The sequence below is a fragment of the Diprion similis genome, chromosome 7 (genome assembly GCF_021155765.1).
Source record: "Diprion similis isolate iyDipSimi1 chromosome 7, iyDipSimi1.1, whole genome shotgun sequence".
NCBI lineage: Eukaryota > Metazoa > Arthropoda > Insecta > Hymenoptera > Diprionidae > Diprion > Diprion similis.
Window position 1 is genome coordinate 975,311 of NC_060111.1, and position 15,284 is coordinate 990,594.

At 40.3% G+C, this 15,284-nt stretch overlaps 1 protein-coding gene across 5 annotated transcripts in view; it reads right to left on the reverse strand.

Annotated features, from left to right (window-relative positions):
- LOC124408205 (acyl-CoA Delta-9 desaturase-like) overlaps positions 1-7,822 on the reverse strand; it is a 354,733-nt gene extending 346,911 nt beyond the window's left edge. Inside the window, exons 1-5 of one of the 5 annotated variants that reach the window (XM_046884959.1) lie at positions 7,528-7,822; positions 6,920-7,050; positions 6,645-6,850; positions 6,281-6,466; positions 5,535-6,183 (exon numbers count right to left, since the gene is read on the reverse strand). In XM_046884959.1, the coding sequence (XP_046740915.1) occupies positions 5,925-6,183; positions 6,281-6,466; positions 6,645-6,850; positions 6,920-7,050; positions 7,528-7,747 (1,002 nt within the window). In that variant the 5' untranslated portion in view covers positions 7,748-7,822 and the 3' untranslated portion in view covers positions 5,535-5,924. Of the gene's footprint in view, positions 1-5,459; positions 6,184-6,280; positions 6,467-6,644; positions 6,859-6,919; positions 7,051-7,527 lie in introns of those variants that run through there. The other 4 variants (XM_046884962.1, XM_046884963.1, XM_046884961.1 and 1 more) reach the window with 4 other exon arrangements.
- Between the last annotated feature and the right edge of the window lie 7,462 nt (positions 7,823-15,284).

Below are 15,284 nucleotides of genomic sequence, written 5' to 3' on the forward strand. Positions count from 1 at the left end.
AACTTCTTGAAAGTTTCTTCGCTTGAGAAGAAAATAACTAGAAGAGAGAAAAAAAAAAAAAAAATAGATATTCAACAACGTTCCCCCACTGAACACATTTGTTAGTCAAGTGTGTGATTTTAGCTGTTATAAAATTCGTCCTGCAACGAGTATAAATAACAATAATCGAGGTCTTAGGATTCCTGCATTTTATGTCTTTCAACTTGAAAGAAATGAAGCGAAAAAAGCAAAAAAAAAAAAACAAAATACCGTCAATATCGAGAAGATGATAAGGGAAAAAATTTGATCATCTTACATATTTTACATCGGCTGTATGACACTCTGTGTATGTGGGAGGTAAAATAGATGATCGTAAAGTTGGGGGAAACACGCGAATCGGTGCGGTTATGCATCGTTACTTCCGTGTGCTCTACGTGGGGAACAAGGGTAGTTGGTGGGTGCCGCCGCTTTTCGTAAAAATGAAACTTTTTATCCAGGCACGGTGAAACGTGTTGTACGTATAAACATCCAAAGCACGAAGCTTAAGGCGGAGGCTTGTAATATGCGAACTTCGACCCTCGGAAATGCAGCAGCAGCAGCATTCTTCACTTGTTCTGCATTTATTCTTATAATTTTTCTTTTACTTATTCATTAATCGTTATAAATAATAAATTTCGGTATCTGTAATGATACAGAGACACTTGCGTACCTATGATATTTCTCTGTCGTCCGAACTTCTAGCTAATTATGATAACGAAGTTTCCACGTTTAGATATCTAAATTTATAATTCCAATATTATCTATATCTACTCTACGCTATGTCGGAGCTGGCTGAATAAATATTTATCATTTTTATTTCTTGCTGGGTACGATATCATTGATATCCAGAGTATATTAATGAAGAAAGTATGAATACAAATAGCTTATATTGAAACAACGAATTTTCAAACCACGTTTATTTTGATATTAATAATTATCAATTATCAGCCCAATAATTAACATTCCTTGACGTTATCATCCATATCTTGAATTTCCTAGAGACTTATGATTCATGTCAAGAGCCGTGTTTGTTTAAGTTATTTCGTTCTATGTACAATGCGATACACGCGGCGTATAAAGATAAATACATACTACCTATATATTTGTATATATGAATACAAAAAAAAACGTATATAATATATCAAATTATACTTTGTATAGCTTTGCAGAAAAGGAAAATGACAGAAAAAAAAAAAAAAACAACTTTGTTATAATTATTATTATGATTATAATTAACCATTATTTAATAATTATTAAACAAAAAGAAAAAAAATAAAACAAATGGTTTAGGGGCGATTTTTGTATAACAATTGCATATTATACCATATACATTATATTATATAATTATATACATAAATTTACAAAATGTTAATATATTACCAGGAAGAAGATTATAAAGAAGCCGGGAATAAATATTGATTCGTAATTTCCATCCAACGACTCATCGTGCCGACTTATTTATAACACGTGCAGTAGGTTAGGCGAAAAAAAAAAAAGAATTGTTAAAATAAGCACCAATCACCAATGTATACATTCGATATAATAATAATAAGGTATATTGTTATTAAATTAACATTTTTCTGCGTAACAATTATTATCTGCATTCAAATCCCTTAAGTGTCAATATTTTATCACCATATATTCTGTCTGTACAAGTTTCTTTTATTTCATACAAACTCCTCGTCATCCAGACTGTATAACCTGATTATTTTCGTTCTCGTGTATAAAAAAAATCCAAAAACAAAAAAACAAAGAGAGAGAGAAAGATGGAAAGAAGAGAACAAACAGACGAAAATTGCAGACGTCGCATCGGTGACGCGAGCGACGAGATAACTGTGTAAACAGTTAAACACAGGGCGCTGATCCCAGTGCAAATGAGCGAACTCGTGTGCAGCGCCGGTTTTGCGCCGAGGGATCAGCAATTGCGCAAAATTATAACCCGGGGTTAAATTAAACGCCATAACTAACCGGCGCCTGGGGACTTCTGCCATTTAGTTTAACGCCGCGGTCCTGCAGTTGGCGATATTTGCACCGGGATTCCGGAGACTGCACAGTATCAGGATGGACGAATTTTAAAGCTCGGCTTGAGTTAACGGCAACGATTTTGGTGCGAAGAAAACGAGTTCGCGTCGTTATTCAAGGGTGTAAATCGACCCGCTGATCACCGAGTAATAATATAAGTACGATGATCATAATCGAGATGGAGAACCGATGCAGGACGCCGAGGGGGAGGGAATCGCGGTCGGTAGGTACTGAAGATATCATTTCCATTCAAGGAGGGGAATAAAGTGTTACGCTGCTGCTCCAGACTTTTTAAAATTCAAAGGGTGGAACAGTCGAGGCTTAAAGTCGGCCTGGCGGGACGAAGGAACGGGGCGAGGTAACAACGGCCATAAATTTAACGAAATTTCACCCTCGAATTTTCCCAAAATTCTTTAGATCCCGCAGCAGCAAGAGGTGGACGCTCGCATTTTTTGCGAACTTTCGACTTCCGTGTAAGCAAATTTTCGAGTGTCTTATTTGATAAATCTGGTAAAGTCTGTTTCGAGTATTTCGGAGGGATGCGTAAAGTAAAGTAATAATACGGCATAAGCTGCTCGTTTGACAGACAAATTTTTATTCATTTTTATTCCTCTTTTCGTAACGGCGGGATCAGAATTTTGCTGGGATAATTTTATTCCGTGGAAAACGATCGCGTCAAATATTAACCGTATAAAATTCGCGAGTCTGTGAAAATCGCGCCGTAAAAATGTCGCTTCGACGTGCAAAAGACGCGAAAGTCTGCGATAATGGCTTTCCTACTCCCTCCGCTCCGGTGGAAATCTTCGACTTCAACTCCTTCTTCTCAGTTTCGCATTCCGGTCTCTTTCTCTCGGGAAAAGACGAAGCGAGGCAAGTTTGCGAAACGGGGAACTTCCAAGGAACAACTCGCCGCTAGCTGCTGCTGCTGTTTCACCAGATAATGGCTCCGTTAAGGGTTTATTTATACAACACTTCGCGGCGGGGCTGATAACTGCTGTGGGTCAGGTAATTCGGGCAGCGATGAATGGGGGGAAACGATGAACCTTGAGACAACCCTGCCAGTCTCTTTCTTTCTCTCTTTCTCTTCTCTTCTTCTCTCTTTATAAGAATCTCGTTCCCCAGTCGTTAGACCACAGCTAATTGTCGGGTAATTTCTTTGTCCAGGAATCAATTGACTCTTCCGCTTTTTGCTTTGCTTCTGGAAAAACAACCCCAACGACATTCCGGTACGTCCTTTGACGGCTTCGGCTGCCTACTTGGAATATTTAATTTTAATCGCTCTCGAATTCTCTTTGCTAAAATTTTCAGTGAAACAAATATTCGAGCGTAATTCCAATTCTCGCGGTTATTAAACGAACACTGGAGAACGAGGCAAGGCTGCCAACGAATCGCATGCGTGGAAATATTCAGATAATTAATTTGAAACGCGCCGCATTGCGTTGATTAAAAAACCGACCACTCCAGGAAAATAATAATTTCATGGCTACGTAACAAGCATATTGCACTTCCAATGGAATACAAGTTTCAGATCCACGTGTAAACTTGCTCTGTGCATGCAAACTTGGTTGATGAACGCGAAAGGTAAGGCAAAGTTAAAAATATACATTAAACATGAATTTAGGTAGCCCAAAAATCCGAACTTGTACCTTCCTACGGTATTTGAGTCTTGATATTCTTTTAAACAATCTTTGCACTTGTCGTCATTAACATAAAAACACGATTCCAGCTTTGATCGGTTGATTTCTGCAGTTCAATATATCTTCAAAAAAATAAATAAATAAATAAATAAATGAACTAAAACACCATAATTAAAATGGAAGTTCGTGAAATACGTCTAGAGAAATACTAAACGAGACGTTGCATCCGTGAAAACGAGGTAGTGACAACAATAACGACGTTAAAAGGCAGTCGTCGTAGTCGCAGGGCAATTAGGAGAACGAGCAGACGTACGCGGGGCGGAAGTCGGGGATGGCTGGAAAAGATAAACTATTGCGAAAGTATCAAATTGAATCGGCGCAGGCCGTGCTGCAGTCTGGAGGTAGCATGATTAAACTTCAAATTAACATCAATCAGCCAGTTTTCCAATTGCGTTACCGAAAGCTTCAGGGGATTTTAGCGTGAAGTAAACTCCAGCAATTATCAGAAAATTTGGAAATTCGCGACTCGTTAGCGTCTCGCGAAATTTCCCGTCGTTCAGCAACCGGAGCATCCGAATGATTGGCTGCCTTTCTCGCGGCTGAAAAAAGTTTCTAGCCCTTGAAGAGTTCGTCTCGTCGTTATTTATTGTGTGTGCGAATAGCGTATTCTGCTTTAACGAATGAACGCGCCTCGCGAACCTCAGGCGTAAAATTGACGATTCCATTCGGAAATCGAGATACGAGGAGGAAGCTGCGAGTTTTCGGGAACGAGCGAAAGACAGCCGTGGGTCCACGGATGAGATCTTGCGTATTCGGGTTGCGTCACGGCTATCTTCCATCCCAAAGGCCGCGATACTCATACGGAAAAGCAGGATATTACAATGCGATCTATGTTCCAGCGGTGACGGTGGAGGCAGGGAATGCCGCCATAAATATTTATAAGACGATGCAGTTTCGGGATGGGCGATGCTCCACATCCGCGCTGCTTCGTGATCTTATGGGTATTATATCTAACAGATTCCCAATCGGTATCGAGACCTCGTGATCCGAGAGCTGCTAATTTTTTCTACGAAGTGCATGCTTTGGTATCGCATTAGACGAAACTGCGATGCGCCAATTCTGATCAACCCGTCACAGTTTTGCGGGAACTTTAGAGATAACCATCGAAATGCGAGATTGCAATAGTTTCTGTCACGGTTTGGTATACTCGAATTTCAAATTGGACGGAGGATGGATCGGCGAAACTATTCGACGACTAAATGAAACTTTTCTGTGCCTATATAAATCGCTCTAAATGTATTATGTCTATTAATACTAGAAAATTTGGTTAAGGGATTTTATGAAGAAAAAATATATGTATTTTCTTAATTCACCAATGCCAAATGCTGCGCTAGTGAGCTTTTGGATAATACGATGAATGTGATGGAAGGTAATTCACCAAGGTTGCAAAGGACACTGTTGATTTGAGGTAGGAAAGTTTATTATAGAAAACAAGAATTTAACAAAACCCAGAACTCAGCATTTCCAAATAGGGTAGATTTATCGATAATGCAGAAACTGTATTGTATGAAAAGAATTCACCAAGGTCAAAAACGGCATACGGTGTATATTTACTACAAAGAAAAATAATTCGTCATAGCTTGCACTATAAGGGATGTTCCGATGCTGCGGGAAGGAAAGTAGTTTTAGTATCTAAGAATTCGTATACTTAAATGAAATACAGACAATTGTGTTGTAGAATTCGGAATTATTAAATATTTTATTGAAATACTACAACGTTTTCTATGTGTTTAAGAGCATATTCAAATCCTCAGGCAAGCGCGCCAAACTAGCCTCTAGTAAATACGCCTGGCTCGCGACGAGACGGGATGCGAGCGCGCCTATGATCGGTGGAAAACACATGTTTGAACTAGAGCACTCGGTTTGAATTCGCTCTCGGCTCTCGACCGTTGAAGTGAGCAATACCCGATAAAGTTCCTGCTACCTACCTAGTAAAGTTAAGCCTAATAATAATTGCGTGCGGTTCAACGTAATAATAACCTGGATAATAATTGGCTTCACACCAGTTCAGTTTATCCCACAACCGAAATCCACAATAAACAAGTGTATTAGAAACAAAATTAGCTCATAGAAGATTATTTCCTCATATTAAGTTCATCCAACTTCCTGAGATCACCCAACACCTTAATTCAGCTTCAAAAACTATTCCTATGATATATTTGGGGTAACGGTTGGGTTATGACTGTGTTAATAAACCATGGATGATACGTTAGACTTATGACCAATTGTCTGGATAACTTTTTTCACGAGGGTAGGTGAAGGTTCTCGCAAATCATACGCCCATCCAATTTTCGAAAATCCACGAATGAATAATGTTGTCCAATTGAATCGCAGGTATGGCCATTCGGAAGCCTTGTAGTCCCAGGGAAACGTGTGGTGATAATTGTGGGACCCTTCACCGCCTGTTACCAAAGAAACCATGCTGTTTTCTCTAGGATTGATCGCTCTGCAACGAATAAATTCCAACATTCAACAAAGGTTGCATCGTTGTCTAATTATATCTATACAATTTACATGTCTTTAATTACTACCAAGCTGCATACCTGTTGTACGTACGATCGCCCCAAAGATGTGCCACACTACTGGTGCTCCAAACAAAATTGAGGCTCACCACATAGCGTATGAAGCATTGAGTCAAAATCGCATGCAGCATCGTTTCACCCCAAAATATAACGGGTACTGCCACCGGAATTGCGACGCAAAATATGATGTACAGTTCTCTCGCGTATCTGTGGGTATTCAGTGTTTTATTTATTTAATTTTATTATTCCTATACGTGCACTTCCGTGAGACCTATGTCTACAGGCATAAGTGGATCAGAACTGAAGGTGTGAAGTGAACTACACACTTTCTCTTCTCCAACTCATGGATAGCGGAAACAATCATCCAAATTTTAAGATTACTCACTTCTTATTGAACATGACTACTGGGTCCGCGGTGATATCGCTCAAGTCAACTTCCCTTTGTCGACGAAGGTATTCGGGATGTCGTTTGACCATAAGCCATCCAACGTGGGAGAAAAAGAAGCCTCGCTTCGCGTTGTGGGGATCTGCATCGGTTTCGGAATACTTGTGGTGGACTCTGTGATCCTTGACCCAGTCAAATATCGGATTCTGCAGTGTCAATATTGAAACGGTGAAGTTCATTCCATAATCCAAGCCAATAATCTGTGCGCTACTTACCAGCCCAGCGGCGGAGTAAAGTATCATCAGTATGATTCGTAAGGTGAGGTTTGCCTTGTAGGATCGGTGGCTCCAGAGGCGATGAGCTCCCGCGGTCATTCCTAATCCTGATGCATACATGACGATGGGGACTAGGTGAATTGAAATGTATTGATGTTGATTAAAAAAGATACTTGTTTGTTCTCAGTTTTGGAATACTTCTTAAAGAGCGAAATGATAACTGAACTACAATTCCTGCTATCATTTTGTCTTGCTCAGAGTAATAACACTTGACGATTGATGAGTGCTGTTCATGATTATGTGTAAGTTGGAATAGAATTGCAGCGCGCGTTGACGGCAGTGCTGTTTATTGTATGACTTTGTTGTGATCTTTTTCAAAGCTTTAATCGATACTACAGAGACGCAACGATAACTCGTGTTCTGAATTGCGATCTGGAGATATTTAAGCAATCACTTGACAGTTTATTAATTCATTGTGTGTCTATACTTCGAGTTTGTACTGAAAATACGAATTGTGCAAGATTTTATATTTTTCACACGAGAAAACAGATGGGAAAATAACCTGCATCCTAATTCAATAAGATTATTTATTTAATTTTTAAACTAACCCCACAAAACGGTCAACCATTTCATCCGTACAGCATATAGTCCAAAACCGTATACGGTACAAGCAAACACAAATCCGACGTGAAACATCACGATCAAGAAAATGTTTTTCCATACTAAATTCTGTCCAATCTTTTCCGACTTAATTGGCTCTGCATGGTTCGATTCATTAAATACTTTTTCACGCGATTGCTCCAATGTGTAAGTCTCGTCGGCAAGCATCCTGATACGGTATTTTACTTGGATCACTATCGAACAGACTAACAAAATCGGTCAAATTTCAGTTTATGGACCATCCATCAGCTCACCGAGCCGGGACACAAAATCAAACAGCAGAGAATGAGCCTCGTGATCCAGTATCTATTAGACCAGCGGAACACCACTTATAGAAAGATACTGCATTTGACTGCGGTCAAATAATAATGAGAATAAGCCTCGTTATGAATACCACTTATTTCAGCATTTGACTGCGGTCAAATGTTGATGAAAATGAGCTTCGTTATCCAGTATTTATTAGTCCGGCGGAACAACACTTATAGAAAGATACTACATTCGACTACGGTCAAATGATAATGAGAATGAGCCTCGTTATGAATACCACTTATTTTAGCATTTGACTGCGGTCAAATGTTAATAAACATGGATGAATAATTATTGAAGAAGACTAGTCATAGATTGTTACTTCGGCGTATATTCAAGCATATCGCACCGAGAATTTGCAACAGTGATGAACAAACTGCGAATTTGAATATTGCAATGTTGCTACACTTGATGTGTTCTATTATGCATAAGAATCATTATCCAGTTCACCTTTTCAACTGATGTCTGTGTGAGGTGAATCGGCAAGCTTCTGTAGGCAAATATCGCATGACGCGCGTGGTCTAATGAGAGACCGGAACATTGCGTCAAAGATCTCAAGCGTCGACGCATGATCGAGTGTCAGTGTGTAGTGATTTAACTAGTTGACCAATAGAATTATAGTGTAGGACGTGGAAGACTGCAAAACATTGATTAAACATGACACAAAAAATCTGAATACTATTTGTCGAAATAAGTATCGAATAGTAATTACTGTGCTTTTGAAATAAAGCCTACGATTCAAATTGCGTACAGGTTTGACACTCCTCTGAAGAACACGATATAATATGTTGTATGATACTGCTCCAATTTCAAGTGACCTGTATGGTGAAGAATGGAGAATGAATTTTGATATGATGGTTTTCAATTTTTCCTCTACTGATAGTCAATTGCTGGTCTCGATCTCTATGTCGCACTCGACTCAGTCCAATTAGTCTGCGGTAAATCGTACAGACTAATTCAAGACGAGTGTTTTACGCAATAGAAAGTGACGCTACGCCCTATGAAATTTGATCCTTCTCGTAAATTTGAAAATATCCGAAAATTGAATGTTTATTGCCTTATTGGATGTAATTTTGCGTAAAAAAGCAATTCCGCGGACTCCAAATACTAAGGGAGCGGAAAATCAAGATAACAGCATGAAATCGAATGATTTTATTCATAACTGCACTGACGTTGAGCCGACGCCATTTTTCACGCGTTTCCTGCGTTCCTTGGTGTAAAATTGGTGAAAAAAGCGTTTTACCAATCGATTCCTGGACTGAAAATTTTGACCTCAAGAAAAAGAAATGAGGCTTACCACTTTGGATTTTTGCTGAAAATTTTTACGACTTTAGAAAGTGCTGCAATGAATTTAGCAAGGCACTATTCCGACGTAATTTTGCGAGAGAAATCGATTAAGCGCAGTCCCAATAGGCTGCGAGCAACGCATCAAAAGTTACAGCCGAAAAACCGGAGATTTTCGTCGTCATTTCTCTGCTGTTGGTCCGACGCTATTTTTAATGTGTTTTCTGAGTTCCTGAGGGTCGATTTACTCTAGAAATGGTCATACAGATCGATTCCAAGACCAGAAATTGTCGGCTCCGAAAATGAGCAAAAAAGTAAGGCTTACCCCTTTGGATTTTTGGCGAAAATTTCGACGATTCTGAAAAGTGCTGCAATAAAGTTGGCAAGGCACTATTCCGACGTAATTTTGCGAGAGAAATCGATTAAGCGCAGTCCCAATAGGCTGCGAGCAACGCATCAAAAGTTACAGCCGAAAAACCGGAGATTTTCGTCGTCATTTCTCTGCTGTTGGTCCGACGCTATTTTTAATGTGTTTTCTGAGTTCCTGAGGGTCGATTTACTCTAGAAATGGTCATACAAATCGATTCCAAGACCAGAAATTTTAGGCTCTGAAAATGAGCAAAAAAGTAAGGCTTACCCCTTTGGATTTTTGGCAAAAATTTCGACGATTCTGAAAAGTGCTGCAATGAATTTAGCAAGGCACTATTCCGACGTAATTTTGCGCGAGAAATCGATTAAGCGCAGTCCCAATAGGCTGCGAGCAACGCATCAAGAGTTACAGCCGAAAAACCGGAGATTTTCGTCGTCATTTCTCTGCTGTTGGTCCGACGCTATTTTTAATGTGTTTTCTGAGTTCCTGAGGGTCGATTTACTCTAGAAATGGTCATACAAATCGATTCCAAGACCAGAAATTTTAGGCTCCGAAAATGAGCAAAAAAGTAAGGCTTACCCCTTTGGATTTTTGGCGAAAATTTCGACGATTCTGAAAAGTGCTGCAATAAATTTAGCAAGGCACTATTCCGACGTAATTTTGCGAGCGAAATCGATTAAGCGCAGTCCCAATAGGCTGCGAGCAACGCATCAAAAGTTACAGCCGAAAAACCGGAGATTTTCGTCGTCATTTCTCTGCTGTTGGTCCGACGCTATTTTTAATGTGTTTTCTGAGTTCCTGAGGGTCGATTTACTCTAGAAATGGTCATACAAATCGATTCCAAGACCAGAAATTTGAGGCTCCGAAAATGAGCAAAAAAGGAGGGCTTACCCCTTTGGATTTTTGGCGAAAATTTCGACGATTCTGAAAAGTGCTGCAATAAAGTTAGCAAGGCACTATTCCGACGTAATTTTGCGAGAGAAATCGATTAAGCGCAGTCCCAATAGGCTGCGAGCAACGCATCAAAAGTTACAGCCGAAAAACCGGAGATTTTCGTCGTCATTTCTCTGCTGTTGGTCCGACGCTATTTTTAATGTGTTTTCTGAGTTCCTGAGGGTCATTTTACTCTAGAAATGGTCATACAAATCGATTCCAAGACCAGAAATTTTAGGCTCCGAAAATGAGCAAAAAAGTAAGGCTTACCCCTTTGGATTTTTGGCAAAAATTTCGACGATTCTGAAAAGTGCTGCAATGAATTTAGCAAGGCACTATTCCGACGTAATTTTGCGCGAGAAATCGATTAAGCGCAGTCCCAATAGGCTGCGAGCAACGCATCAAGAGTTACAGCCGAAAAACCGGAGATTTTCGTCGTCATTTCTCTGCTGTTGGTCCGACGCTATTTTTAATGTGTTTTCTGAGTTCCTGAGGGTCGATTTACTCTAGAAATGGTCATACAAATCGATTCCAAGGCCAGAAATTTTAGGCTCCGAAAATGAGCAAAAAAGTAAGGCTTACCCCTTTGGATTTTTGGCAAAAATTTCGACGATTCTGAAAAGTGCTGCAATGAATTTAGCAAGGCACTATTCCGACGTAATTTTGCGCGAGAAATCGATTAAGCGCAGTCCCAATAGGCTGCGAGCAACGCATCAAAAGTTACAGCCGAAAAACCGGAGATTTTCGTCGTCATTTCTCTGCTGTTGGTCCGACGCTATTTTTAATGTGTTTTCTGAGTTCCTGAGGGTCGATTTACTCTAGAAATGGTCATACAAATCGATTCCAAGGCCAGAAATTTTAGGCTCCGAAAATGAGCAAAAAAGTAAGGCTTACCCCTTTGGATTTTTGGCAAAAATTTCGACGATTCTGAAAAGTGCTGCAATGAATTTAGCAAGGCACTATTCCGACGTAATTTTGCGCGAGAAATCGATTAAGCGCAGTCCCAATAGGCTGCGAGCAACGCATCAAGAGTTACAGCCGAAAAACCGGAGATTTTCGTCGTCATTTCTCTGCTGTTGGTCCGACGCTATTTTTAATGTGTTTTCTGAGTTCCTGAGGGTCGATTTACTCTAGAAATGGTCATACAAATCGATTCCAAGACCAGAAATTTTAGGCTCCGAAAATGAGCAAAAAAGTAAGGCTTACCCCTTTGGATTTTTGGCAAAAATTTCGACGATTCTGAAAAGTGCTGCAATGAATTTAGCAAGGCACTATTCCGACGTAATTTTGCGCGAGAAATCGATTAAGCGCAGTCCCAATAGGCTGCGAGCAACGCATCAAGAGTTACAGCCGAAAAACCGGAGATTTTCGTCGTCATTTCTCTGCTGTTGGTCCGACGCTATTTTTAATGTGTTTTCTGAGTTCCTGAGGGTCGATTTACTCTAGAAATGGTCATACAAATCGATTCCAAGACCAGAAATTTTAGGCTCCGAAAATGAGCAAAAAAGTAAGGCTTACCCCTTTGGATTTTTGGCAAAAATTTCGACGATTCTGAAAAGTGCTGCAATGAATTTAGCAAGGCACTATTCCGACGTAATTTTGCGCGAGAAATCGATTAAGCGCAGTCCCAATAGGCTGCGAGCAACGCATCAAGAGTTACAGCCGAAAAACCGGAGATTTTCGTCGTCATTTCTCTGCTGTTGGTCCGACGCTATTTTTAATGTGTTTTCTGAGTTCCTGAGGGTCGATTTACTCTAGAAATGGTCATACAAATCGATTCCAAGACCAGAAATTTGAGGCTCCGAAAATGAGCAAAAAAGGAGGGCTTTTGGATTTTTGGCGAAAATTTCGACGATTCTGAAAAGTGCTGCAATAAATTTAGCAAGGCACTATTCCGACGTAATTTTGCGAGAGAAATCGATTAAGCGCAGTCCCAATAGGCTGCGAGCAACGCATCAAAAGTTATAGCCGAAAAACCGGAGACTTTCGTCGTCATTTCTCTGCAATTGGTCCGACGCTATTTTTAATGTGTTTTCTGAGTTCCTGAGGGTCGATTTACTCTAGAAATGGTCATACAAATCGATTCCAAGACCAGAAATTTTAGGCTCCGAAAATGAGCAAAAAAGTAAGGCTTACCCCTTTGGATTTTTGGCGAAAATTTCGACGATTCTGAAAAGTGCTGCAATAAATTTAGCAAGGCACTATTCCGACGTAATTTTGCGAGCGAAATCGATTAAGCGCAGTCCCAATAGGCTGCGAGCAACGCATCAAAAGTTACAGCCGAAAAACCGGAGATTTTCGTCGTCATTTCTCTGCTGTTGGTCCGACGCTATTTTTAATGTGTTTTCTGAGTTCCTGAGGGTCGATTTACTCTAGAAATGGTCATACAAATCGATTCCAAGACCAGAAATTTGAGGCTCCGAAAATGAGCAAAAAAGGAGGGCTTACCCCTTTGGATTTTTGGCGAAAATTTCGACGATTCTGAAAAGTGCTGCAATAAAGTTAGCAAGGCACTATTCCGACGTAATTTTGCGAGAGAAATCGATTAAGCGCAGTCCCAATAGGCTGCGAGCAACGCATCAAAAGTTACAGCCGAAAAACCGGAGATTTTCGTCGTCATTTCTCTGCTGTTGGTCCGACGCTATTTTTAATGTGTTTTCTGAGTTCCTGAGGGTCATTTTACTCTAGAAATGGTCATACAAATCGATTCCAAGGCCAGAAATTTTAGGCTCCGAAAATGAGCAAAAAAGTAAGGCTTACCCCTTTGGATTTTTGGCAAAAATTTCGACGATTCTGAAAAGTGCTGCAATGAATTTAGCAAGGCACTATTCCGACGTAATTTTGCGCGAGAAATCGATTAAGCGCAGTCCCAATAGGCTGCGAGCAACGCATCAAGAGTTACAGCCGAAAAACCGGAGATTTTCGTCGTCATTTCTCTGCTGTTGGTCCGACGCTATTTTTAATGTGTTTTCTGAGTTCCTGAGGGTCGATTTACTCTAGAAATGGTCATACAAATCGATTCCAAGACCAGAAATTTTAGGCTCCGAAAATGAGCAAAAAAGTAAGGCTTACCCCTTTGGATTTTTGGCAAAAATTTCGACGATTCTGAAAAGTGCTGCAATGAATTTAGCAAGGCACTATTCCGACGTAATTTTGCGCGAGAAATCGATTAAGCGCAGTCCCAATAGGCTGCGAGCAACGCATCAAAAGTTACAGCCGAAAAACCGGAGATTTTCGTCGTCATTTCTCTGCTGTTGGTCCGACGCTATTTTTAATGTGTTTTCTGAGTTCCTGAGGGTCGATTTACTCTAGAAATGGTCATACAAATCGATTCCAAGGCCAGAAATTTTAGGCTCCGAAAATGAGCAAAAAAGTAAGGCTTACCCCTTTGGATTTTTGGCAAAAATTTCGACGATTCTGAAAAGTGCTGCAATGAATTTAGCAAGGCACTATTCCGACGTAATTTTGCGCGAGAAATCGATTAAGCGCAGTCCCAATAGGCTGCGAGCAACGCATCAAGAGTTACAGCCGAAAAACCGGAGATTTTCGTCGTCATTTCTCTGCTGTTGGTCCGACGCTATTTTTAATGTGTTTTCTGAGTTCCTGAGGGTCGATTTACTCTAGAAATGGTCATACAAATCGATTCCAAGACCAGAAATTTTAGGCTCCGAAAATGAGCAAAAAAGTAAGGCTTACCCCTTTGGATTTTTGGCAAAAATTTCGACGATTCTGAAAAGTGCTGCAATGAATTTAGCAAGGCACTATTCCGACGTAATTTTGCGCGAGAAATCGATTAAGCGCAGTCCCAATAGGCTGCGAGCAACGCATCAAGAGTTACAGCCGAAAAACCGGAGATTTTCGTCGTCATTTCTCTGCTGTTGGTCCGACGCTATTTTTAATGTGTTTTCTGAGTTCCTGAGGGTCGATTTACTCTAGAAATGGTCATACAAATCGATTCCAAGACCAGAAATTTGAGGCTCCGAAAATGAGCAAAAAAGGAGGGCTTTTGGATTTTTGGCGAAAATTTCGACGATTCTGAAAAGTGCTGCAATAAATTTAGCAAGGCACTATTCCGACGTAATTTTGCGAGAGAAATCGATTAAGCGCAGTCCCAATAGGCTGCGAGCAACGCATCAAAAGTTATAGCCGAAAAACCGGAGACTTTCGTCGTCATTTCTCTGCTGTTGGTCCGACGCTATTTTTAATGTGTTTTCTGAGTTCCTGAGGGTCGATTTACTCTAGAAATGGTCATACAAATCGATTCCAAGACCAGAAATTTTCGGCTTCGAAAATGAGCAAAAAAGTAAGGCTTACCCCTTTGGATTTTTGGCGAAAATTTCGACGATTCTGAAAAGTGCTGCAATAAATTTAGCGAGGCGCTATTCCGACGTAATTTTGCGAGAGAAATCGATTAAGCGCAGTCCCAATAGGCTGCGAGCAACGCATCAAAAGTTACAGCCGAAAAACCGAAGATTTTCGTCGTCATTTCTCTGCTATTGGTCCGACGCTATTTTTAATGTGTTTTCTGAGTTCCTGAGGGTCGATTTACTCTAGAAATGGTCATACAAATCGATTCCAAGACCAGAAATTTGAGGCTCCGAAAATGAGCAAAAAAGGAGGGCTTACCCCTTTGGATTTTTGGCGAAAATTTCGACGATTCTGAAAAGTGCTGCAATAAATTTAGCAAGGCGCTATTCCGACGTAATTTTGCGAGAGAAATCGATTAAGCGCAGTCCCAATAGGCTGCGAGCAACGCATCAAAAGTTACAGCCGAAAAACCGAAGATTTTCGTCGTCATTTCTCTGCTATTGG